Source organism: Arachis hypogaea, chromosome 13 (assembly GCF_003086295.3).
Source record: "Arachis hypogaea cultivar Tifrunner chromosome 13, arahy.Tifrunner.gnm2.J5K5, whole genome shotgun sequence".
NCBI classification, from domain to species: Eukaryota; Viridiplantae; Streptophyta; class Magnoliopsida; order Fabales; family Fabaceae; genus Arachis; species Arachis hypogaea.
Window position 1 is genome coordinate 4,550,626 of NC_092048.1, and position 27,534 is coordinate 4,578,159.

General features: G+C 33.9%; 4 protein-coding genes across 13 annotated transcripts; 1 reads left to right on the forward strand and 3 right to left on the reverse strand.

Moving 5' to 3' along the window:
* Positions 1-3,753: 3,753 nt before the first annotated feature.
* LOC112736615 (UDP-glucuronic acid decarboxylase 5) lies at positions 3,754-7,017 on the reverse strand. 4 transcript variants are annotated; one of them, XM_025786141.3, is made up of 14 exons: positions 6,880-6,987; positions 6,578-6,630; positions 6,351-6,462; positions 5,873-5,959; positions 5,704-5,791; positions 5,477-5,568; positions 5,302-5,366; positions 5,134-5,222; positions 4,964-5,041; positions 4,780-4,873; positions 4,515-4,581; positions 4,361-4,424; positions 4,234-4,274; positions 3,754-4,128 (listed from the first exon to the last, which is right to left on the reverse strand). In XM_025786141.3, the coding sequence occupies exons 3-14, from the start codon at positions 6,435-6,437 to the stop codon at positions 3,943-3,945; spliced, it is 1,038 nt and encodes a 345-aa protein (XP_025641926.1). In that variant the 5' UTR covers positions 6,438-6,462; positions 6,578-6,630; positions 6,880-6,987; the 3' UTR covers positions 3,754-3,942. The 4 variants fall into 4 exon arrangements, with proteins under 4 accessions (XP_025641926.1, XP_025641928.1, XP_025641927.1 ...); XM_025786143.3 differs by lacking the exon at positions 6,880-6,987 and adding an exon at positions 6,712-6,786; XM_025786142.3 differs by lacking the exon at positions 6,578-6,630 and having other exon boundaries at positions 6,880-7,017.
* Positions 7,018-8,998: 1,981 nt separating this feature from the next.
* Positions 8,999-12,950, reverse strand: LOC112736616 (UDP-glucuronic acid decarboxylase 6). 7 transcript variants are annotated; one of them, XM_025786144.3, is made up of 14 exons: positions 12,712-12,950; positions 12,248-12,299; positions 11,976-12,078; positions 11,397-11,483; positions 11,192-11,279; positions 10,991-11,082; positions 10,795-10,859; positions 10,621-10,709; positions 10,355-10,432; positions 10,148-10,241; positions 9,908-9,974; positions 9,746-9,809; positions 9,625-9,665; positions 8,999-9,354 (listed from the first exon to the last, which is right to left on the reverse strand). In XM_025786144.3, the coding sequence occupies exons 3-14, from the start codon at positions 12,051-12,053 to the stop codon at positions 9,169-9,171; spliced, it is 1,029 nt and encodes a 342-aa protein (XP_025641929.1). In that variant the 5' UTR covers positions 12,054-12,078; positions 12,248-12,299; positions 12,712-12,950; the 3' UTR covers positions 8,999-9,168. The 7 variants fall into 7 exon arrangements, with proteins under 7 accessions (XP_025641929.1, XP_025641930.1, XP_072069140.1 ...); XM_025786145.3 differs by having other exon boundaries at positions 12,683-12,950; XM_072213039.1 differs by having other exon boundaries at positions 12,248-12,312; positions 12,712-12,944.
* Positions 12,951-13,401: 451 nt separating this feature from the next.
* LOC112736617 (uncharacterized) lies at positions 13,402-16,765 on the reverse strand. Its single transcript, XM_025786149.3, has 3 exons — positions 16,169-16,765; positions 15,743-15,904; positions 13,402-15,213 (listed from the first exon to the last, which is right to left on the reverse strand). Exons 1-3 carry the CDS (start codon positions 16,709-16,711, stop codon positions 13,456-13,458), a joined length of 2,463 nt encoding a protein of 820 aa, XP_025641934.1. The 5' UTR covers positions 16,712-16,765; the 3' UTR covers positions 13,402-13,455.
* A 7,896-nt stretch (positions 16,766-24,661) lies between these two features.
* Positions 24,662-27,523, forward strand: LOC140177409 (serine/threonine-protein phosphatase 7 long form homolog). The gene is made up of 4 exons (XM_072210502.1): positions 24,662-24,739; positions 26,103-26,842; positions 26,893-26,983; positions 27,071-27,523. The coding sequence occupies exons 1-4, from the start codon at positions 24,662-24,664 to the stop codon at positions 27,521-27,523; spliced, it is 1,362 nt and encodes a 453-aa protein (XP_072066603.1).
* Positions 27,524-27,534: the final 11 nt, after the last annotated feature.

Below are 27,534 nucleotides of genomic sequence, written 5' to 3' on the forward strand. Positions count from 1 at the left end.
TAACATTGTCATTACTCAAGAAGTGATACATTCCATGAGACTCAAGAAGGGCTCTAAAGGTTGGATGGCAATAAAGATTGATTTAGAAAAAGCTTACGATAGACTCAAATGGAGCTTTATCAAGGATACTCTTCAAGATATTGGTCTCCCTCAGAATTTCATTGATCTGGTTGTTTGCTGTATTTCTACTCTAAAGATGCGAATTCTATGGAATGGAGAAGCCTTAGAAGAATTCTCTCCTACAAGAGGAATCTGTCAAGGAGATCCCATCTCACCCTATATTTTTGTCCTTTGCATGGAAAGACTTTCTCAGCTTATTACCTCTGCAATGAATTTGGGGTTTTGAAAGCCTATTTGTCTCAAGAAAGATGGTCCTAAGCTATTCCATCTATGTTTTGCGGATGATCTCATTCTTTTTGCCGAAGCTAGCATGGAACAGCCGAACAGGCCGAGGTTATTAACAAAGTCTTAGATGCTTTTTGCTCGAGCTCAGGACAGAAAGTCAGCAATGAGAAAACTCATATCTTCTTTTCCGCTAATGTGGGTAATAATGTCAGAAGTGAAATCAGCAACTCCCTCCAATTTTCAAGAACTGATGATCTTGGTAAATATTTAGGGGTCCCTCGCCTTCACTCTAGATTGTCGAAGAATACCTATAGTGGGATTATTGATAAGCTGAATACTAGGCTCAACAATTGGAAGGCTTCATCTTTGTCATTGGCCGGAAGGACAACACTGGTGAAATCTGTTTTATCTTCTTTACCTAGTTATACAATGCAAACTGCTATTTTACCAGTTGCTACTTGTGACATAATTGATCGTAAATGCAGGTCCTTCCTTTAGGGTGAAACTGATCAATCAAAAAAGGTTCATCTTGTTAGTTGAAAGAAGATAAATAGTCCCAAAGAATCAGGAGGCCTTGGTATTAGACATGCAAAGGATCTGAATCATGCGTTCATGATGAAAATGGGATGGGGTCTAATAGAAAAGAAGGACTCTTTATGGGCCAGAGTGTTGAGATCTAAATATAACTATGGAGAAGATTTGTTCCCAAGGGTCTCTAGGAAGAATAAGGCTTCCAACTTGTGGAAAGACATATGCACAACCTGGAATGGGGTGGAAAGAAATACTATTTGGCATATTGAAGAGGGAACAAACATAAATTTTTGGAAGCACAATTGGGTGCCGGAACTTGGAAAACTTGAGCATCATGCAACTCAGGTAATCAGTCCTTTAGATACTTGTTGTAATTTGATGGACTTCCTTACTGTTTCAGGGTCCTGGGACTTAACGAAGCTCAGTGAATGGCTCCCAGACTCAGTAATCAAGAGGATCAGTGCAATGGCGCCTCCATCGCCATGGAAAGGAATGGATAGCATTTCTTGGTCTGGTACATCAGATGGTTCTTTCTCCCTCAAATCAGCATACAAATCAATTATTGATGATGCAACACCCTCGGATGATCTCTTTAAATTGGTTTGGAAATGGAAAGGAACTGAAAGAATCAAATCATTTCTTTGGTTAGTGGCCCACAACGTGCTTCTAACAAATGTAGAACGGAGAAGACGACATATGTCCAATTCTGCTCAATGTCCGGTTTGCAATGCAGCGGATGAAAATATTCTCCACGTGCTTAGAGATTGTCCGTTTGCCAAAGCGGTTTGGAACTTCTTCAAGGCTCACAACATTATTACAGATTTCTTCGACATGACTATTAGAGATTGGCTTTTTGCCAATTTATCTAATGCAACTGATTGGTCATGTATTTTTGGAGTGGCAAGCTCATGTCTCTGGTTCTTCCGTAATAAATATATTTTTGAAGGTAAGAGGATGCACCCAACAACAGCTTTTGAAGTTATTAAATCCCGTGGAAAAGAGATGTTGAGCGTTATGAGGAAAAGCTCTCAATTGAAAAGGAGTCATACTATAGCTATAAGCATGATAAAATGGTATCCCCCTGTAGAGAATTGCATGAAGTTGAACGTGGATGGATCATTTTTCAAGCGAGAAAACAATGCAGCTTGTGCAGGAGTGTTTCGTAACCATCTTGGCAGATTTGTTGTTGGCTTCTCTTGCAACTTAGGTAGCTGCTCCATCACACAAGCTGAGCTCTGGGGCATTGTAAAGAGTCTGCACATTGCGGTAGCAAATGCATTCTCTCATGTTCTCATTGAGTCTGATTCGGCCATGGCTATTAATTTTATAAGAGAAGGTTGTACTAATTCTCATCCTTGCAAACCTCTCCTTGATGATATAAGCTTGTTAAGTAGCCGCATTCATAAGGTTGAATGGAAGCATACCCTGAGAGAAGCGAATACTGTAGCTGACACTTTTGCCAAGAAAGGACAGCATCTTCCTCTTGATCTTCATCTGTTTGATACTCTGTCTCCTGACATTAGGAATTCTCTCTGGTTAGATAGTTATGGTTCTCTAAGGTTGAGAGGCTCTTGTTAGTTTCTATTTTTTTGGGTCTTTTACCCCCTTTTCCACAAAAAAAAAAAAAATTATTGCGGGGACTAAAAATTCCTTCTCTATCCTCTTCTCTTCTTTTTTCCTTCTCCTCCTCCTCTTTTTCAGACCCATCATCAATGGTTGCACAGACATCCATCCGGGTTCCTCCAACACCACCACATGGACATGGTCCTCCCCTACTTTCTTCTGACACTACTAAACGTTCTAGAGACCTTCCATCGCTACCAACATTGAATCATCGTCCTCTAAAAAGCTCTTTTTGCGAATGAAATTCACACTGTTAACCGTATTTTCGTTCTGTTTCTCTATCGTCGCACTAACCCATTCCGTGGCTCCCATCTCAGTGGCACCACCCCTTTGATCGAAGCCACGATCGAACCTTGTCGAAGGATTTTTGAAATCGCACTCCACAACACCCGAATCTACTGGGTCTTCATTGTTTCGAGTCAAATTCTAAGACTCAAACTGCCATGAGACAAGTTTCTCTAAAATTGATCAAACTGTCTCTATTCTCATAATTTAATGTAGGTTGAGAGGAAGTACTTGGGACATAATCTGGTATGACCCTCTTGCAGAAAAATTTTACGGCTGTAGAGGTGAGTAGTGATGATGAGGGGTCTAAAGAAGAGAAAAAAGAAGAGGGGGAGGAGGAGAAGGAAGAAGAGGAGGTGATAGACAAGGAAATTTTAATCCCCGTAACTATTTGGAGTTGCCACCTGACACATCAATGGTATAGTCGAAGGTTAATGATGATTAAGGAGCGTTATGTCTTACGGGAAAAAAAAGTTAAAGACCGGATAGAATATTTATCCTTAAAAATACTAAATATATATATAAATTTATTTTAATAATTTTATTTATAATAATTAATTTATATTTATATATTTTAAATGAAAAATTATTTTAAATAAGTAGTTATGTTTAAAATGTATGAACAAGTTATTTTTATCTAATAAAATTGCTAAATCTAATAAAATTGCTAAAATATATAAAATGATTATATAAAAAAATATTTTATAATTAGATCACAGTGGTGAAGTCTTTTTCAGAATTACTGAAAAAAATGGTTAACAATCAAGTATCAAAATTGTTAAATCATTAAAATCCTAATTTATGCTCAGTTGATTAAAATAAAAGAAACCAGTTTAAACGTTGATTTTAACAAGTATTGAATAAAAAATCATCGATATGTAATAGGACAGTGCGGCCTTAATTCTGAAGAAAAGAGGAGAGAGAACAGAAAGAAGGGACTTCACTTATTTCAACTAAATAACAACTCCATTGTCAAACAAAAGTTTTGATTTCTTGATGTGATAGTAGAGGAAGCAAAATTTGAGGCACTACAACTTCTTTAACATCATAACTATAATTATAAAAAGTGATGAATAAAGAAAAAGAAAACTATTAGCTTGGCCTCGCTTATTATCTATAATTTAACATGACATGTTATCAAAAAATGAGAGAATAAAATCACTTGGCTTTGGCAACACCAAGCCTCTTTCGGAAATCATCTTCCATAAGAGGAAGACCATCTTTCAATGCGAACTTTGGTTCCCAACCAAGCACTTCCTTTGCTTTTGTAATGTCTGGTTTTCTCTGTTTTGGATCATCAGGAGTGTTATCCACTGTCTTTATCTCCACAGCTGGATTAATAAGCTGCAAACACAAATTACAAACTTTATTAGGATCTTATTGGTTTCTGTTTTCATTTTCGGTGTTTTCTGATTAATGCTACTTAGAAGGGTAGAAGCTTAAACTAACCTCCTTCACTGTCTGTGCAAGTTCAAGCACTGTAAATTCACCTGCAAAAAAGAAGAGTGATTCAATATAATTTGCACAGTGCAAGAAAGGAATGATAGCAACTACAAGGTTTGGAATAAGGTCTAACCTGGGTTTCCAAGGTTGATTGGGCCAGTGTCTGATCCTTCCATGAGACGGATCAGGCCATCAACCTATGATTTCACAATAAACACAATCAATCAGCTTACAAATACTAATTCAATGAAACAAGGATGCAAAGACGGATATGCATGCATGCATACCAAATCAGAGACATAGCAGAAGCTTCGGGTTTGTGATCCCGGGGATTGGACTGTCAAGGACTCACCACTACAACACACCAATGATTATGTGAGAAATTGTAAGCATCATTGCTAGTCACATGTAAATGTTTTATGTTGAAAGTATACTTATGACGTTCTGGTATGCAGATAAATTGTAAATTCGTATACAGTATGTCAGCTAATTGGTGAATTCATGTAATTATGGCCGAAACCATCGGATAAGGAGAGAAAGAGGTTCAGTTACCGAATTGCTTGAGCAATGAAGTTGCTAACAACACGGCCATCATCAATATTCATGCGTGGTCCATATGTGTTGAAGATTCTTGCAACGCGTATTTCTACATTAAAAGCATGTAAACAACAAAGTTGAGTTGCAAAGAAAAGAAGCTTCCAAGTTTGAGGAAAACAAGAGCAGAAATTCATTTTACCTATGCCATGTTGCCTATGATAATCAAACATCAGAGTCTCAGCCACACGCTTCCCCTCATCATAGCAACTTCGCACACCTGTTATAGCACAATGATTCAGTGCATATACAGTTTTACACTACATCAAGAAGCCAAGATACACAGATTGAGACTGATATAAAAGCATGTACCATTAGGGTTGACATTGCCCCAGTAGGTCTCAGGTTGGGGATGCACAAGAGGATCTCCATACACCTCTGAAGTTGATGTAAGCAAAATCCTGCAAATAAAACAAGAACTGAGACCAACTGATTGTATAAGCTGAAATTGTTACTACTTGACATAGAAAGTTTTCCAACCTTGCTCCTACTCGCTTTGCAAGCCCAAGCATGTTCAGTGTGCCAATCACATTTGTCTTTATTGTCTGAAGAATATTATTTCTTTGCACATTAGTTGGTTTCTCAAGGTTCATTTTTCAACCAATGATGCATGACAGAAGAAGATGATTGAAGACAAATTAAAACTCAAGAATACCTTCACAGGATTATATTTGTAGTAAATAGGAGAAGCAGGGCAAGCAAGATGGTAAATCCGATCAACCTCAACCAGCAAAGTTTCAGTGACATCTAGAAAGGGATAAGAGTGATAATGTGCATCAGCATAGTTAATTTATGCAGATTTATAAGCAATGCAAAACATAATATACTAAGCACATAATACAGCATATAAGACAGTTGGTTAGTTAAAAAGATGGACTGTACCATGACGGATAAGCTCAAATCTTGGATGACCGATCCAATGTTTGATGTTATCCTTGGATCCAGTGAAGTAGTTATCAGCAACAATGACCTGATTAGAAGATGGTAGTTAGTAGAATTAAATAGGAGGTGACAAAAAACACAATATTATAAGAAAGGATGACAAACTGACCTCATTCTTTTCGTTTTCCATGAGTCTATCGACGAGGTGTGAGCCAATGAATCCAGCTCCTCCCGTGATCAAAATTCTCATGTTGGGCTATAGTTAAGAATGAAAGAAATGTTGGTTAAGCAAGGTATCATCACAAAAAATATCACGTGAACTATCGGATTTCTTTCTAATAGAAGTCCTCTTCATAATCACATGACGAATTCACAAACTTCACTCAACAATTATAAGATGTATGTACATTTGAATAGACAGACATGTGAACCATAGCTATGTAAGATGAAGTTAAATGGAAAAGACCTAAATGAATTCTCCAACAAATGCAGAATCAATAAGAAAGAGTAGCTACAAGATCTTAATTTTGAAACTATGAAACAATTTACAGATTGCAAAAACCATATCTAACACGAAGCCAGTGAAAGCAGAACAATGTAGCAAGAAATTTCCGAATCAAGATAGATAAGCTAAGCTCAAAATTCACCTGGAAGAACTTGGAAAAACGCAATGGAGATGGCAAGGGAGGTTGCTTTCCATCTTGGTTATCATCCTTAGGAGATTTCGATGCCATTGCAAGGTCCTCTAAAATTCAATTCCTACACACCAAGATCAAGGAGGTAAAAAAAAATTCATAGAGCAAATCATATGGCTTAAAATCCATCAAACAAATAAAGAACAGAGAGACAGAAATTGAGAGAGCATGCAATAAACCTGATCTAAGCGCTTCAAAGATCAATCCTAAACTAGCTTCTATTCCAAGTAACCTATGATCACAGACCCGTTTATATATATACACAGAGAGAGAGAGAGAAAGATGAAGTAGATCAAGAGATTGAAATTTATACCATTCAAAATTGGAACAAAAACGGAAACTTTAAAAAAGAATTTCAATTAACCAAATTCAAATTTTCAATAGGCTGTTTTTAAAGCAAAGTGACGAAGATAGTGATGGAATTCACACCGAACGCGTAATGATCTTAAATAATTGAATATGACAAGTTGAATTTGCCTACCTAATGAACGTAAATGGAAGAGTATTTGACGTGAGATTGGAAGTGAAGGAAGAAATGATGGAAATAAATGGGATCGTGCCGAAAGAAGAAGGTGAGTGAAGGATCCAAATATAGATGCAAATGCAACAACTATCACACGTTCACACTCTTTTTTCTGTGATTAAGAGGAGGCGAGAAAAGTTCGGTTAGATGCAGAAAATGCTGCTGTGAGTTACACTTCATGCACCAACATCTGCTGCCACGTGTCATGTTCCCCACTTAACTGCTGACTTCTGAGGTTGTCTTTTTCCCCTCACTTAACATTCTCAATCTCAAATCTTAATTTCCTTAGTCAACCCTTTTGTTATAAACATGATGAGCAATTAAAGCATTTAATATAGTTGTTGGGTTTTTACTTTTTACATATTTCTTGAGTATTATTTACCTGAATTTTTTATAAATTTAATTTAATACATTGATAGGATAAAATATTTAATTTTATTCACAATTACATTTGTTTTTTAGACAATAATTTCATAATTAAATATATGTATAAAATGTATATCAAATTTTTTTTGGGTGACTTAAAAGAAAATAAACAAAAACTAAGAAAAAAAACTGCTTAAGAAAGGCAGTCCAGTCCCGCTGAATACTACTGTCAAACTCATTCCAAGACAATGGAAGCTCCATTTGGGGAGAAATAGTCCTCATTGCAGTCTTTGTCATAATGTCTGCTACTGTATTTGCATCTCTCAAGATCAACCGAAGATCAGCACGCCATTTGCAAGACATGATATATCGGATTTTTAACACCAAAGGATCAATAAACCTAGAGCAATCTTGTAAATTATTGACAATAGTAAAAGCCTCCACACAGTCTGTCTCACATATAATGTCTCTTTGTCCCGAGTCCCATGCTAAAAGAAAACCTCTCCAAATAGCAAACAACTCTCCTTACAAAATGCTACGACCCTCAATTGTTCCCAGACAGCCTCGTTGCCACCTTCCCTTCCAATCTCTGCTAACACAAGCAAAACCAACTCGAGCACCACTGCCAGGATAGCTAGCATCACAATTAATCTTAAAGGTACCCACTGAGGGGGGAATCCAAGAGCCACTAATGGTTGAGGGGATAGATAGTCGTTGCAACTCAAAAATATTTCGGAGCTCCTTTTCTAAGGACAAAGCCATACCAATCACCTTGTCTGTGGTCCAATATTCGTGAGGATGAAAGATCTCGTTATTTCTCGAACACCAAATCCACCAGAGACCAGAAAAGAATCTAAAAGGGCGCTGTTTGCTATTATGTAAGAACCAACTCATCAAATCCACTGGTTGATCGAAGATCCCTAAAACTTGCCAAACAAGTTAGGCTTTTGGACAATCCCGAATACAATGTAAAACCGATTCCTGACCTGAGAAACATCGTGGACAGCTATCCGTGTGCGAAATGCCCCTCCTAAAACGAAATGCAGCAGTAGGAAGAGCCTCCCAAAGACATAGCCAGGCCAAAAATTTGTGCTTTTCCGGAACATGTTGACGCCAAAGCCAAAGCCAATTACCCCTATCCTCCCAACTAAACATCTTCTTACTGAGTCACAAATAACTACTATGAGCATCATAAACCTTTGAGGTCGCACCAGTCCAACACCAACCGACCTCTGAACCAGCTTGAATATCTGGATTGTAAGAGTTAATGTTGCTCTGCAGAGACTGATTCAGAGGAGAATAGATATTCTCAAGGTTCCACTGTCCAGATGACCAAAGGTCCAAGATCCTGAGATCCGAATCAGAAATGTGAACATAATCCATCTCCTGACACAGTCGCCCCTCTCTTCTCCATTTAAAAAATCAAAAGTTCTGTTCCAAATCCCCAATGCACCAACTAAAACCTTCGTTCAGGATATCTCAAGCTCGACATATACTCTTCCAAACATAAGATCCCCTTCCTCGAGACCGACTAAAACAATCATCTTTAGAAGAATGGTATTTCTCCGTCAACAGTTGAACCCATAGCTTGTCGGGATGGTGAACAAAATTAAATTAACAAGCGGATCATTAACCATCTTTTAACTCATTTGTATTTTAATTTTTTTTTTTTTAAGAAAAGAAAAGAACAAATTAAGCTGAACATCTCATATAATTCAACATGGCAAGATCCATATTGCCCTTTCTAATATTATCCACTTCCAAGCCAAAATATCCATTATTATGAAATATCTAACATTGACACAAAGTCATGATTCGAAAAATAAAAATCCATAATGACATGAAGTGATAAAGGTGTAACAACAAAAAGGAAGAACAATCTTAGTTCTTTTTGGGAACACCAAGCCTCAAACGGAAATCCTCTTCCATAAGAGGAAGGCCATCCCTCAACTTGACCTTTGGTTCCCAACCAAGCAATTCCTTTGCTTTTGTTATGTCTGGTTTTCTCTGTCTTGGATCATCTGGTGTGTTCTCAACCATCTTGATTTCCACATCTGGATTAATAAGCTGCATAAACAAACCATAGTTGATGCAATAAGCAACATTAAATTAGTTACTTCCTTAATGAATGTAGATCTATTCTATTACACACACATGCCCTAACTCACATGCAATTGTTTTCTTGTAAAGTTGATAGTTGAGAATCGTTACATGACAATTTAGTCAAATATGTTAATTCATCTAACGGTTCTCAACCCTAAACTTCACGTGAAAACAACTGCATGTGAGTCTCCTCTACTGTTGTGTCAATGTTAGAGAAGAAAGCAAATTACTAACCTCTTTCACAGTCTCAGCAAGTTCAGTCATAGTAAACTCGCCTGAAAGAATAAAGCCATGGACTAAAAGTTAGTACTTGTCTGAAAGATCATTATACAAAGGTTTCAGTTTAAACTATAACCTGGGTTCCCAATGTTGATTGGACCTGTGTTTTCGCCTTCCATTAGACGGATAAGGCCATCAACCTGGTACATTGCAAACACACAAGCAGAATGAGATAGCTATTTTAGTATGTAAAATAAAATATGACAAAGCATGAACGAGAAATGCCTCGTATATATACCATGTCAGAGACATAGCAGAAGCTGCGAGTTTGAGTTCCTGGAAGTTGGACCGTTAGGGGTTCACCACTGTCACATACAAAAAACTACATGAGAAGTAGCAACTGAAGAATCCAGCTCGAATTGGATCCGAGACTAATCAGCTCAATGGAGGTATTTAAATCATTTCATGAAGGCCTAGCAAATAAATGAGATACTAGCAATCAACAATTCATGAATATTTATCGGCATATTCGTCTTACCGGAGTGCTTGAGCAATGAAATTGCTGACAACACGGCCGTCATCAATGTTCATTCGAGGTCCATATGTATTAAAGATTCTTGCAATTCGGATTTCTGTGGACAGATGGAAATAAACATCACATTGAGTTAGTAGCAGAAGAAAACATGTACTGCCATACCCTCTATCAATGAGAAGACATCACAAGGAAAAGAGGATAAGGAATTACCAATTCCATGTTGCCTATGATAATCAAACATCAAAGTTTCTGCAACTCGCTTGCCCTCATCATAACAACTTCGAACTCCTGCATCCACATTTTATGTTTAGAGTATGACCTTATAATATAACAAGCTTTGGAATATATATGAATGTCAAGTGTCAAGATACAATTCAAACAACATATATGATAAACCACTGTGACATGCTAAAACTAAACAGTGGATTGCCCTGTTTAAGATTTCCATAGATAAAAAACTTTGATTAACTACATACCAATAGGGTTAACATTTCCCCAATAGGTTTCTGGTTGTGGATGCACAAGGGGATCTCCATATACCTCTGAAGTAGATGTAAGTAAAATCCTGTTGAACAAAATTACAAATTAGTAAAAGCAATTTCCACAAGCAGTTTAGATTATAAAATAAACAATAAACATAGATCCCCAACCTTGCTCCCACTCGCTTAGCAAGTCCGAGCATGTTCAGTGTTCCAATCACATTTGTCTTTATGGTCTGCAAAGTTATTCCATCAACTATCAGATAGTTTAACAAAAACTTACTTAACAGATAGAACAATTTACCATTGACAGTGACAAATGGAAAGATTTTTGTAAAGAAATAGATCAGACTCTAAAAAATCCTACCTTTACAGGATTGTATTTGTAGAAAATCGGAGAAGCAGGGCAAGCAAGGTGGTAAATTTGATCAACCTCCACCAGTAATTGCTCCGTGACATCTACAAATAGTAAAAGAGAAGTAAGCACATGGAAATAAAGAAAAGTGATTTTCATATCTTATCTAACTACCAAGCTTCTTGCAACAGAAACAAAATGCGAAGACTATACCGTGACGAATTAACTCAAATCTAGGATGACCAATCCACTTTCTAAGGTTGTCTTTAGATCCAGTGAAGAAGTTATCAACGACTATGACCTGATTAGACAAACACACGGTGAGATGCTGTACCGAAGTTGTATATAGCACTTGTTGAATCACAAATACACTTCAGATCTATGCATAGCAGTACAGAAAGATCTCAACTGCACTGACCTCATTCTTCTCATTTTCCATCAATCTGTCAACTAGGTGAGAGCCAATAAATCCAGCTCCTCCAGTAACCAAAATTCTCATATTGGACTGTTTTCAATGAGAAAGAGTTAGGGAACCAATAATTTGTGTAAAGAGGGAGAAAAAGAAATGGCCATGAATAAAAAGAAAGGTTTCCTGGCAAAAACATTATCCAGGTAATAAATGAGTTCTCACTTCTCAATCATGAGATGTAATATGATTCTGCTTCTGCATACACATCTGCCACGTGATATAAACCATGCTAATGTGATAGTGACATGGGAAAGTAGTATAACTGACCCACATGTGCTAAAATTTAATTTTCTCATGTACCACTTTGTTACATTATCCACATTCACAGTTATTTTGAAACCAAAGTAGTAACATTTACCAGATCCAACAATCAAAGATTCATTTATAAGAGAAGGGGAGTATATGCAAATACAGGACTCTATGAGAGACCATCAATAGTAGATTACCAATTCCTTGACATAACTGGATCCAAAGCAACAAAAACAGTAGAACATAATCAGAAAAACAGAATGCCATGTGAGGGATGACCTGAAAGAACTTGGAGAAGCGCAAGGGAGATGGCTGAGGAGGTTGCTTTGCTGCTCCATTAGAAGCATTGGCTGCCATTGTCAAAATCTTTCAAGTTCAAATCCTGAACCAATTTCCAAAGGGTCAACACATATTATGAGCCTTTGCACACATTAATTAGTTGAAAACATCAAAACTTCATGAACCAAATCAAACTGAAACCAATCAAATGGACCAGGAGATAGTGACAGACACTTAAGTAAGAGAAAGAGAGAGGGAAAGAGAAAATGGACCTGACTTAAGCAGAGAAAGAGAGAGATCAATCCACAACCCCAAATCACAAGCCTGGCACAAAGATCTATGATCAGAACACCGTTTTATAGTAAGAAGAGCAGATCCAGAAATTGAGGTTTCTCCTACTACCAAACACTAAACCACAATTTTCTTTTTAAATTACTTAATTACATAGCAATAGGTGAGGAAAGAAAGAAAAAAAAAAGTAATTTTTGGAACCTTCAAACTCACGGAAAGTTAAGTTGAATAACAATCATGAAAGCTCCTAGGCAACTACATGGAAACCGAAAAGGCTGGCATCATACCAAACTAAAAAAAGGAAAAAAATAAGAAAAACAAAGTACCCAAAAACCAAAATTTAATCTTTTTTTAATCACCTACTGAATACTGTAAGAGGTAACTACAGAGAACAGACCCAAGTACCAAAATTGAACCTTTTTATTACTACTGAATAGTGAACTACCGGTAGGATAGAGGAACACAGCAACAGGCGTTTTCAGGGAGCGGTGATATTCAGGGTATGAATGAATGTCAGAGCTTCAGAGATGTAAAATCTGGAATTTGTAAATCAGTGAAATTAATTAGTAATAATGCGAAAGAAAGGAAGAAGTTATGGGATGTAATGTGAGCTTGATTTTGGGTGCATGTTTTGTTGATAAACACAAAAAGTCACAAACAACACGCTGACTACTGAACAAGGATGAGCTGTCACTGCACTAACATTAACATTATGCTCCAATTCCGTAGTTTCCACGTCACCGTTTCATGATTTTACCATTCTTTTTTCACCATTGATTGTTGGATTTTATTGAGTTAAAAACGTTCAATGTTTTTCTCCAGCATTTTGTCTAGCAATCATTTATTTCCTATAAGATCTGTCTCAATAAATATAATATAATGATATACATGTATGTATCTATAATCTATAATATTATAATATTTATACACAAATATTAATTGATTTAGTGACTAATTTTTAATATGTTAAGAGCATTTTTGGTATAAGATATTTATTAATTTTGATATATATAAAACTCATTATCACACTTTTCCATTTATTTAGATTTTGAAAAGTGTAACCCACAAATCAAACATGCAAGTACACACTAACTATTCCAAGTCAACAGAAAAAAAAAAATCACACATGCATATATACTATTCAATTTCTTTTAAATTTTTCCATTTATGAAATTAACCATTGAGTATTTCATTTGTGCAAGGAATGTAGCTTGCAAGATATTTCATACAAATTAATCACACTAGATGGATTTTCCCATTGAACCAATTCCTTGATTGCTTCTTCAATTTTCATTGTCTCTTTCATGATTGCACTCAAACAAAACCCCAAAGCACTCAAACTCAAAACAACTTGGCTCTTCAACTCTTTCTCATCATCAACATCATCATCATCATCATATAAATGGTCAACAGCATTTCTTGAATGTTGGAGATAAGATCCTAAAGTTTTCTCAAGGTCATCTTCTCCTAAGCCAGAAACCATGCATATACTTGACTTCGGTGTTGACTTTCCCACTTCAACATCACTAGTGGTGTTCTTCTTCTTCTTCTCAAGCTCCTTCTCAAGAAACCCAAGAGATTTCAATTTAGAGATCTCCTCAAAACTCTTCATTGAATTGCAAATGAGTTCCTTCAAATGTCCAATGTCACCTTCTATCAAATTCACATGCTCTTTCCAACATGCCTCACATCTTTGTACCTCTTGTTGGAGGAACTTCAATGCTTGAGAACCAAGTTGCAATACATCATCCAATCTTGACAAAGATCCTAAGAGTTTGTTATAGCAAGCACCATGAAATGGCAAGAACCAAAAATTTGGCTCAGCTTCTGCTTCAACAACAAATTTCTTTAGCTTATTAACATGACCCTTTAGCTTCTTTTGGTTTTGTTCTAACTTGGTTTTTGATGAATCATGAAGCATGGACAAGGATCCAATGGACTCAACTAGTGTGGCAATACTATTGGACAACTCAACTTTTGCACATGTTGAGGCCCTCTTGGGCCTGAAAAGAATATCCACAAAAATTGAACAAGAAAGCCCAATAAACGTTTCAACAATTCTTGTAATAGCAAACTCTTTTGGTGGGCCAAAATTTTCCCTACCCAATATTAAAAGGGCCCCAATAGCTGCAGATACTCCACCAGCAGGCCCATACATTTGACTTCTTTGGAGGAAACTTGTGAAAAGGAACCATGGAAAAAGAGACAAGAATCTGAGCACCAAGAACCTCTCAAAGACAAAGCTAATGAGAACTCCATACACTGTTCCCAACACTGTTCCTTGGGCTTTGAGATTTGTTTCCCTAAATGTGGCTTCCCTGTCAGATGCATAGGTTACAGCCACAGGAAGCCCAGCCCAAAATCCATCCTTTTTGCTGTATACTAAGCCCAAGTAAACAGCAAGGCCCAAAGAGAGAGAGCACTTGTATGATGCCATGAGTTTTGGGCTTGTTAATGTTGTCACCAAAGACTTAGCCCAATTTTCTTTGTTACCCTCAGGAGAATTTAAATTTGGATTTCCATTTTTTTCAGTAGGTTGGTCTTGAATAGTAGGTGGAGTAGGAGTAGGTTCGGCTAAAGATTTCATGTAAAGGAGTTTAGTGCAAAACAAGTAAAAATAAAAGGGTAAATCTTGGAGGGTTGTTGGAATAGTTTGAAGGGAATGGAGAAAATTGGTTATGGTTTTTTCACTTGGTTCAGGGACAGTTAGCGAAGCACCATGCAAATTGTGTTTGGTTTCTTTTATGGTTAAGCTAATTTGTTGCATGAGGCTATTAAGACCATGTTTCATGTCTTCATTGATCATGCTTATTGGAAATGAATTGATGCTTCTTAGAGCCAGTTCCATTCCTCTTAGTGTGGTATCCACTTCTTTAAGCTTCTCTACAGCATATAAGCAATTGGATCTGAAGATTTTGGTTTGAGGTCTCTCCCACCTCATGCCTTTCTGTTCAAATAGAAAGAAAAAGTGTGTTAACATAATTAGTTTAATTTTGACGGACTGTCAAGAGTTTTATAACATCATTCAATAAATTTATATGTTTAAATGATTTTTTAGGTAATGAATATTGATGTGATGATAATATATACATAATTAATTGTTTGTATAATTTTTTTTATAATATATAAAAATTAAATTCTAAAACAATAATGACGCTAAATCATGACACAAAAGATGAATATTGCAGAGAGACATGATGATCGATTAGAGAAATGAGAATCAAGAGAAAATATAGAATACTAAATATAACTAACAACAAGCTAAGTAGTAATTAACCATTTTTAATTATCTAACTAACACACATTTCTAACAATACAAAACATAACATAGAGGCCAATGATGATATATATACCAAATCTATATGTCTCTCTTTATATATAGTGTCCACATTTAATTTTATATATCATTCTCCATTTCTAATAAATATATTAAATAATGTTAATTTTCTTGGATTGAGTTATTTAGTGAGGCATACTTGGTAGTGTGTGATGATTTGGAGAAGCTTGGTAGTTGAGAAACACTTGGCTTGAGAAACTGACGTCAATACAGAGGCCTTGTCATCTTCACATATTGCCTTCATCAAAAGCTTCACCCTCTTAATCGTATTCTGTGTTAGTAGCTTGTAATTCTTTTTCACCTGCACCGTTGGAAGAATATATTAACAAATACAATACTTAACCCTTTTTTTTTTTCATGATACATTCTATCACAGATCAAATATTAATCTATTTTAAATCTAAGTTTTATTTAAAAGTCTGCTGGTGTTTAATGAAATATAATATTTAAATTTCTGATACTTATTTAAATCGACGGATAAGTTGACCACTTGACCAACTTAACTAATTTATTTAATTAGATTTTTAAGATAATATTTAAAGCATGTTTGGTGGATGAATATTACCTGACGGCATGCAAGACGCGGAGAGGGAAACAACAAGGCGAGAATGCAGGCCGCCACTCCGAGGGCGGTGCTAGCGACCACGCCGAGAGGGTGCATGAGAGGCTGAGTACGAGCACCATTGATGTAAGCTGTGACATAGAGAAGAACTATCTGACCAAGCGCTATCCTCTTAGCTATGAAATGCGTAATCTCTCCAGGTAGCGCCACAACGAAGGCGGCCAGGGCCACCGCCACCGCTATCGTCTCCTTAGTAAAGCGGCTGGGCCCAATGATCCAGAAGCTGAGCATGGCTGGGCCCATGCTCTGAATTGTTGCATAAAGAGCATACCACGAGCCTCTCAAGGAGTCTCCGAAGGTGGCATCGTTGAGGATGATTATTCCCACCGTGACATACGAGAATGAAGGCAGCTCGATAAGCTTTTTTAGGGAATGGGGGCCCAAGAGAGTTACACAGCCCACTATGGTGGTGGCTAGAGCTGTACGGAAGGCTGAGGCTAGGCATGCTTGCCACATGGATTTGCCTCCATTAGTGGCTGCTGCCATGAAGCTAAGGTAATTAAGTATAATAATAGTGTATGTAGTAGTAGTGACTATGGTGATGGCGAGAGTTTGGAGCCATGCTTGGGTTTTATATAATGTGAGAAAAGAACCCGCACCAGCATAATGCTGGAATACCAGTAACTTTTATGATTTGTAGTTATTAAGTAGTTATTAATGATATTTTTAATAGTGTGAGATTTCATTTAATGATATAGAATTATTCATTTTTTTTTGTTGATTACATGTCGGTAAGAATTTAATAAAGTTGATGGACTCTTAAACTTTTCCTAACACAACTATGAGAAAAATAAGATACTATATTTTCTTTGGATTATACACTAAATTAGTCATTAAAAGTGACACGATTATAAAATATACGTTGAAATAAAAATATATTTTGAAAATAAACTAAATCACACATGTATTTATACACAAATATACTAGTAACTAATTTTAATAGTTAATTTTAGTGTATAAATAATATTTTTTATTTCCTCCTATTGGTTTTATTTTTTAGAAAAGTAGTTTTACGAATTTATATTTTTATAATTTTATAGAAAAAATAATATTTCTTTGATATTTAAATAACACTTTCATCTCTTTTATTTTTAAAATGTACAATTTTTTTTATAATAATATAAAACATATACTTTTATTAATATAATAAATTCAATTTATTTTTAATATTTTAACTTGTTACAAATATTTAATTTATAATTTTTTATATATTTCAATATTAATAATAAAATATATATATCACTATTAATGTAATAAATTTTAATTAATTTTAATATCTTTTTTACTAATCATAAAATATATAAAAGTTTTTTAATTAAATATTTTTGTAACAAGTTAAAATATTAAAAATAAATAAAACTATTACAATAATAATAAATATATATTTTATATTTTTATTTTTTAATTAAACAGATTAAAATATATGTTATTTAACTCTTATAAGAGTAAAAAGTGTCATTTAGACTTTTGATATGAGAAAAAAATATCATTTTCTCTATTATATATATAAAAAAGTAATAACTAAATCAATAATCTATATAAAATATATATCAAAATATAAAATATACACTACAAATATGCTAAATATTATGTGCATTTATACACAAATATAAAATGACCAATTCACACACACACACTTTTTGAAACAAAATTACTAATAATTATTTAAAAAAAAATCAAAATTTAATTTCATAATTAACTAATTATTTATGGTGTTAAAATGTAAAGGTTATATATTTTATTATAGAAGTGAGTATAATATAATAGGACATAGATATAACGATTTTGTTTTTTTTTTTTTTACACTATAGATGATGAAAATATATATGGGACACAAGTGGTGTATAATATATATGGGACACAAGTGGTGTATAATTTAAAAAAAAAACATATTATATAATCTAATTAAAATTATTTTATTAATTTAAGTATTCAACCCATGATCTTTTAGTTTTACTATAATATGTTTAGTATCTTATCTAATTTTAAATTTATTACTCATCATATTATTTATACTTGTAGTTCAACGGACACTATCTGTTCTAGTTTTTTAAGATTGCACACGGATCAGATCGAATCGAATATGACCAAAATCTCAATTCGATCCGTACTTATTTTATCATATCAGATCGAATTCAATATCCATACCTTTTGTGATTAAATCAGATTTCGGATATATCTTCAAAAATAACAAATATTTTAATTTTAAAAGAATTAACAAAATAAAAAAATTGAAACCCTAAATCCCTAATTTGGTATCAATGTTTACACAAATTATGGCCACTACAACAATAACAAAGGTATACATTTCAAAAATTAAAATTACATTTGTTCTAACAATAGAAACAAAAAATAAAATCAGATCAAGAATCAAGCATAAACAGATATGCATTTCAAAATACGAAGATCAACAAAATAAAAAAAGATATTAAAACCCTAATTGAGCAGAAACAGATATACATTGGAGAAGCACAAGCAGAAAGAAATAACTACAAAACGAGGAGGATACAACGGCGAGCTGAGACGACGAACAGAGTCGAAGACTGTGCCGATGGTGGAGACAACGAACCGAGATGACAGCCGTTCCGATGTTGGAGACGACCACCGTGCGCAAGGAAGAGACAACGACGCAACAATGGAGACGGAGAAGTAGACGTGGTCTCAGTGATTGAAGACTAAGATGACGATGATGGAGACACGGTGACGGAGGTGAATAGCAGTGATGGATGAGGTGAACGGCGGTGATAGATGACAGGGAATGGGACTGGGTCTGGGTGAGAGGGGAGAGGAAGAGCAGTGCCATTTACTTGATAGTCTGGGTTAGGGAATTAGAGTTTTCATTTCTTAACTATAGTATTTATATTATGGGTATAGATCCATAGATATCATGACAATATCTGCTATCCGATCCGATGACTCTACAGATCGAATAATATTCGCAAAATGCAAATTAGATGCAGATAAATACTGCAGATATACGAGTATTATCCGATTTATGTACATCTCTAATATGTTCAATTGCTTTTCTATTGACTTTAAAAAAATATATTAATAAATGGTAACAATGCGAATTTAAAATAAAAAAAATAATCAATCAAAGAAAAAATAGAGAAAATCAAGAGGAAAAAAAAATACTTTTATTAATAGAATTTAAGAAAAAAAGATATAAATCGTTCAATTCATAATTTTTTGACTCTATCACAACTATTATATTTAAAATAAATTTTACTCCTAGTGGAATTTTCCTAATTAGGGTCTTGGGCTCATTTTACTCATTACATAAATATATTAGTATCTATTAATACACTAGTGTATATGTATACATATATATAATATGCAAATCATGTTCATATTAGGATTTTATGGTCTTTATTTAAAATTGTTATTCAAATTGCCACTATTCTCTTTAATTTCTTCACTCTTTAAAAGATTTATCAAACAAAATTTCTGTAAACTCCGAAAACAGATTCATTGAGAAAACAATTTAAATGAGGATGTTGTTTGCATTTGCATGCAAATACACAACCGAGAATTTTGTTTACATTTTTGAGATCGACGCATCATGCATGTTGCAATGGAAGTCCCTGTGTGAGTGTGAAAACACACTGGGGTTAATGGAATTACATCAGCAATCAATTATATTCGTGTTTCTGATGTGAACGATTTGAAAGGTTCCTTGGAGAATGCCACGACACACCATAAATGACTTATTTGGAAACTTCTTCATCACATGCATATATTATTGCTTGTGACATTTCTTTTTCTCATTACCACAAACAATTAATTACAATCATTAATCACATCAAATACTTTTACTATTGGATTAGGTTAGGTAATTTAGCTAATGATAAGTAACCTTGCTTTTAATTTCGGATGTCTAGTATAGTTGATAAATAACCCCATATACGGGGTAATAAGAGAGTATAAGAAGGCAACCTTTAATAATGTTTTTAATTAAATTAAAAGAATGATCTAACTTTAGTTAACTAATTAAGATAATATACTACTCTATAACAAGTTGTAGTTTGTTATTAAAACTGAAACCAAGTACACTTTAATTTATTTTATTGAGTCCACCCTTTAATTTGTCTTGTCGTATATTTGGATTCCATGAAATATGAACACTATTAAGCTTTACCTAATTAAGTCAAATCACAACAATATATAATGTTTCACATAAACCTCAAAGTGCGTTCTTGTGCGCGTTATTGGTGCCGTTTAGATCAAACCCCATTTTAATTTGTTACCTATTAAGATTTTTTGTTCGCCCGGGGGGTGGGGGTAATACAAAGTGAATATCAAAATATAATCTACATCTAGATGCTTCATGCGTAGGAATGTCAATGGGGCGGAGCGGGGCGGAGGATGCCTCCCCCAAAATTAATCTCCGTCCCTATTTTCGTTTCTCGTCATAGGAGAATAATTGTCCCCATCTCCCTTTTCCGTGTTCCTCACATTTTTTGCGGGTTCATTTCTCATCTCCCTATATTTAATATTCATATAGAAATTATAATAAAAAAATATAAAAATACCAAAAAATAAATTACAAAATATTATTACAAACACACAAACATATTTTATCCAAGATTATAAGTCCAGAAATATAACATAACAAATTATAGTTCATAAAATAAAATCTTGAACAATAGAGTTACGGTTTTTCAATGAGTGAAATTACTAAAAGAATCCCTATATTAGAAATAAAGTAAGAGTTATTAAATAAGTTCAAAAATTCAGAAAATTATCGGGGATGAAACGGGGATCTCCGCTCGGGTCCCCGCTGTCTTGGGAGAATTTCGCTCCCCATCCCCATCCCCACGAGAAAAATTTCCCACCATTGGAGCCCTATTCGAAATGGTCCCCGCGAGGATCCCCACCTCCTGGAGATTTTTAACACCCCTATTCATGCACATAAATTTGTACATATAACTGGTTTCGTAATATTCAACATTTTGCTCATTTTAATTTTTATAAGTATAATTACTTTTGCATAGCATTAAGGCCTTATTAGCGGTATGTATGACATTTTAACTAAAACATTTTGCTCTTTAGACACCAAAATTTCTCAATTTTTATAAACAAGCACTGTCTTAATAATAATAATAATAATAATAATAATAATAATAATAATAATAATAATAATAATAATAATAATAATAATAATAATAATAATAATAATAATGAAACTGAGCAAACAAATTGGCTTGCTGATTATTAATTAAGGATAACTTCTCTAATAAAGTGAAGCAAAAAAACTTTTTAATGAAATAGTATAATTGGGCAATATACGAAAAGATTTGCTAACGTATTATAACTTAAATGGTATAGTCTTTTCATACTCATTTAGAGGTTGTGGGTTCGAGTCTCTATATCTTTGGTAAAAAATATATATATACACGAACAGATTTTATTGTTTAACCAAATTTAGCTTATTTGTTAAACCTTCAACAAGTTGGCCAAATTTGACCAAACAGTTTATATATTTAATTTTTTGGATAGACACTTTGATAATTAAGAGCTATAATATATAATAGACTCAAACCTTAAAAAAATGTGATAACCTCTCGTTTTCCTTAACCTAAAAAAATGCAATTAAGGGTAAAGAATTCATAATGGAATCAAAAGTGGGATTTCCCTGGATCTCCACTTAATTTCTTCCTTCAACATTTGTACTGAAATGTTTCCCTTGAGAAGACTTAAAGTAAGGGTCAAGAAGGGTGACGCAAACATTTAGTGCACTTATCAAATACAGTGCTCCTACATTGCCATATGTCTTAAACAATCTTTTTCTTTTTTTGGGTGCAATTTTATAAGAAAAAGTATAGAGAGCCATTGAGTATCTGTACAATGTGTATAATGGGGGTTTAGGAATGTTCAATTCAGTAGGATATCAGATGTTTATTATCTCTGTTACCTGGATGGTTATTCTGGATAATATGAGTGTATTGTGTTTGAGAAATTAGTAGTATTTTATCCTGAATGTTCATTTTTTAACTCATATTGGACCAAATAAATAATCTATTGTACACATTGTACAAATACTCCATTGACTCCCTAACAGATTCATTTCATAATTATCAGCAAAAGATATAAAATTCTAAGATGTGTCTTTTGGGCTAATTTTTTTAGTTATAAAAATTCACGATGTGTTATGTCTAATTATAAAAAAGTGGCGTATTTTTTATGAATATAAAAATAATTTTTTTTAATTAAAATTCACAAATCGAAGGCTCATATTTATTTGGAATACAAAATTTAGAATCTCATTTGTAGTAAAAAAAATTTTAATTTGTGGGTAAATTTTTTTTAATGTAAAGTAAATTAAAAAATTCGATTTGTATATTTATTTTTGATGTTAAAACATAAGTCTGATCCTTAAATTTTTAAATTTTTTTTAATCACAAATCTAATATTTAAATTTATGATGTTTATATAAAAAAATACACAACATTTTTACATTATTAAAAAATATTACCTGAACTACCATATAAAAAACAAAAAGCGGTGTCTTTGCTTATATTACACTAAGAAGCTTTTTGTGCTGACCGAATAGAGGCCATAACCGTGCTCTCATTTAAGTTTTATTAGGTTAAGATCGGTCATGTTAAACCATGGTCTCGTCCTTTTCCGTTCGCGAAATCTCTTAGAATGCGCTTGATTATGAGAATAAAATAAAATAAGACATTAAAAATAAAATATAAAAAATAAAAGTAATTGTTCTTATATTTTGTTTATTAATAAATTAAAACAAATTTTTTTATCTATAAACAAATGTAACCTTGTAGTTTTTGAAGGGCACTAGGTCATGCCTGACTTGTAATTGGAGTTTTGCAATCTCTCAATTCCGCTATGACGGCAATAATATTTTTAGTTGTCCATTTCGGTCTAGCGGTAGAGTGTTTAGTCTTCGCTTTATCTTTTTCGGTGCATTCTTATTTCTTTATTTCTTTTATAGGTAAATGCTATGGTGCCTAAAATATAGTGTCTAACTTACTAAAAAAGGTAAAAAAATAATATTTAATAAATTTTAAATATTTTATTTTTATTTTATACATTTTATTTTTTACTTGCAAAAGCAAGTTAGACAATTTAAGCACCATAATGAAAGACACTTTAGAATCCACCTCTTTTATTTTCTGTCTCCGTGCATTATCGTTCTTTCTCTCTCTTCTCAGCCTCTGCCGGCACTTGTGCCTGCTTTCTAGCATTCTCTTCCATCCTTTCTGGCCGTTTTTTTCGGCCTCCTTTTGTTGCTTTTCCAGCACTGCCTTAAGTAATTCTTCTAGTCTATATACTCTTTCGGATTGATCGATTACTTCTTTGTCTAAGGTTTCGATGGAGGGGGTTTTCAGTTTTTACCTGCCCATAAGAGTTTTGGCATGGGGTTGATAGAGATTCCAGCTATGATCGTCTTAATACTTTCGGTTGAGGATTTCGAAAGGCTTCAATTCAACTGAGTAATTTTTTTCCAATATACCATGCTAATATTTTAGTCTACAATTACTCATTGTGTTAAGGGGGATTGAGAATGAAAGAAAGCTACCAGTTAGTCGTTGCTTCAAAATCGAATGAGATCAGAAGTAGGTATCTGTAAGAATTCGACGATCAATTCAATTTAAAGTCTAAGAAATACAAAAATTAGGGTTAGAAAAAATATATTAAAAAATATATAATCTTTGATGGTTGAAGATCTGAAGAGAGAATCTCTATCTAATTTTCTCCTTATTCATAAAATGTATTATTGATTTGAGCATATGTAAGACTACATCTCTAAATAGATTGATTATTTATGGACCTAACCCAATTTTAAAGATTGGCCATAACAATAGGGTATCAAGATAGCAAATACATCAAACTTATAATTAATTTCAATCATATATATGTATTTGACATGCGGAGTGTAATAGTCTTTTTGTAGTATGTAATTAATAACTTTTGAACATTTTAAGTGACAAAAATATTGAGCAAAGTATATCATATATTCATATCTTAAAGGTTAAAACATAAATAAGTTAAATTACTTTCCTTGTGCAATGTATATTATGGAAATGAGAAAGCATGGAAAAATAATAATGCTTTTTAATTTCTATATGGAGGGTAAAGTTGAGTTGGGCTTAGTCATAGAGAAGGGGGGAGTTTTACGTTTCTGTGGTGTCAGTAGAAAAAGAAATCGGACCCAGCGAGTAGATGAGGGGAACTCGGACTCTCCGATTTCTGTGTGCAAAAGTGGACCATCCGAGTTGTGTATGTTCAAGTCATGCGTCACTGGATGCTTGCTCCCCATATTCGGTGCCCCTTTAACACAACCCAACCGAGCCTTGCATGCGTATCAACCGAGTTCACTTTCCTTTCCTTTCCCACCCAACACACACAACTCCATCTTCTTCCTCCCTCAACGTTCTGGGCTTCTGCTGTGTGAGGAAAAAAAAAGTTAAAATGTCGAAAAAATCAAAACCTAGAAATGTTGATTGTCCGAAACTTCACATTGTAAAATACTTGAGCTACTCTGATTATGTAAGTTTTTTTTTAAATCTTTTTTATTTTTTGCAGATTTGTAATTTTTTTTTAAATTTAGTTATATTTATGGTTGGTTGTTAGGATATTTACAGTTGTTAGGAGTTGATATGAAGACATATATATGTATTAGTGTATAGATTTATTGATAGAAATTTAAAAATAAATGTTTAAATAAATAAGGTGTAAGTGTAGCAGTTTATGGTTGTTAGGATTTGATCTAAAGAACATATATATGAATTAGTGTATAGATTTATTGATAGAAATTTAAAAATAAATGTTTAAATAAATAAGGTGTATGTAAGTGTAGTAGTTCCATCTTGTTCACAGTAATTTGTAATATAATAAATTATAAAAAAATAATTTTTAAAAAATTTTGGAATAATTTTAGAAGTTATGATTAATTATAGAAATTTAGGAATATATGTTTAAATAATAGTTAGAAATATATATATGTTTAAATGTGGTTAATTGTTGTTTAGATTCTTTTTTAATAACAGATTAGAAATAAAAAAATTAATATTATAATTTTTTTGTAATAATATTAGATATTATAGTTGTTAACTGTTGTAATTAAATTCAAAAATTTAGAAATATGTATTTAAATAATAGTTAGATAAGTGGGTTTAAATATAATTAATTCTTATTTAGAAATTTTTTGAGCGTATGAATAGTTCGGTATTAAATAGGACTTGTTATGAATAGTTCAATATTAAATAGGACTTGTTTATAAATTTTTGTAATTAGAGTTAAGAAGTTAACTATTATGTTTAATTTTAAGAATTTATGGTTATATGTTTATTTAAATAATGGTTAGCAATATGTGTGTTTAAAAAAAAGTAATTGTTGTTTAGACGTTTTTTCAATATAATAGATTAGTATTAAGAATGACTTGTTTATAATTTTTTATAATAGTTTTAGATTTAATAATTAATTAGTTAACTGTTATAATTAATTATAAAAATTATAATTTTAGGATACTTTCGGTGTATATTTTTCTGGAACAATGTTGATAATTTTAAATATTAAATTAGGATCTGTAAAGTATAATTTATTTGCGGTTTTGGTAGTAACAAGTTGTTTCCTGTTAGCCTTTTAATGTATAGAAGTATGTTATTTTAGTTGAGATTTTATTATTATTACATTAGAACATTATTAGTTACATAGAAAGTGAAACTATATATTAGTAATTATTATCTGCAGCAACTTGGATATAGGCTCTATGTACATTAATTAAAATTAGAGATGAAAATGTTATTATTTAGTAAATCGGATTCAATATAATTATATTTTTTAATTAGCTTTTTAAAATTATGTATGATAGTTGTGTAATTTGAATCGTGCTTTTGCTATGTTTTTGTAGGCTTCACGGATGATGACATGTGATCATCCTGTCCCTCCGGATCAGTACGATGAGAGAGTGGAGGAGCATTTACGATCAACTGGGTTTTACCATGTTAGTCAAATTGGAGTAGTTCAATGTCAGAAAGCACTGGTAAATGCTTTAGTGGAAAGGTGGCACCCGGACACACATACCTTCCACCTTCCAGTTGGTGAATGTGCCGTGTCACTGGAAGACGTGGCTATGATATTTGGTCTTCCGACCGAAGGCCTTCCAGTGACTGGCATGACTTTGAGTAGTTTTGAGGCCTTAGAGGCGGAATGTCTGCATCAATTTGGGGTGGCGCCGAGAAAGTCGGATTGTCGAGGAAGTGGCATAAAAATGACGTGGCTACGGGATTTAAAAGAACGATCACAGTTGACTGATGAGAATAGTATACAGGTGTACATTAAGTGCCACATCATGTTGTTGATTGGTACGATCTTGTTTGGAGACAAGTCTGGGGCATCTGTCCACTGGAAGTTTCTGCCTCTGCTGAGTGATTTTGCTAGTATTGGACAGTATAGCTGGGGATCAGCCTGCCTAGCGCACCTGTACAGGAGTTTATGCAGGGCCTCACATTTTGATTGTAAGGAAATCGATGGTCCGCTGACACTTCTACTGTGTTGGGCATGGATGCGACTACCATATCTAGCACCGGTTCCTAGGGAACCTCGCAGTTTTCTGCTTGCAAATAGGTTAGACTATCTTACATTTACCTGGTATCTTCATGTTTAGAAACCAATTGTGTTAATGAGATGCGTTATATTAGGTGGCGAAACTGGGAGCGTGGAGACCGAGTCTATAAATATCTTAAGCTTGCTCATTTTAGGAAGGCCTTGGATGAACTTCAGGAAGGCCAGGTGTGTTTGAATTGACATTGTATGTGGGTCAGGTCTAGTGATTTACTTATTTGGATTTTAATTATTTGCTTGCTTTACTTTTACCAGTTTTTGTGGGTTGCATATTATAGTGATCGTGTTGATCCGGACATAATTCCTGCTGACATCTACATGCACTCGGTGATTTGGAGTGCAACGGTGCCACTGGTATCTTTTGAGTGTATTGAATGGCATGCTACCGACAGGTTTAGACGTCAGTTCGGTTTCGTTCAGGGAGTTCCTCATCAGAAACGGAATCTAGACCGTGCACACGGAGAAGTGTTAACTGGTCCTAAGAATCTGAACTGGGCCACAGCCACGACTCATTCATTTTGGGTGATGCAGTGGACAAACAGGTATAATCACGTTCTTACTGAGGAACCCATGACTCCGCAGCAGCCATTAGATACTTATATGTACTGGTACCGTTCAAAGTATGGTAATCACCTGAACTTGTCAGATCTTGTGGTCCAAGAGGATGTTGAGGGTGACCAGGTTATGGATGATGATAATGAAGAGTAGGAACCACAGTC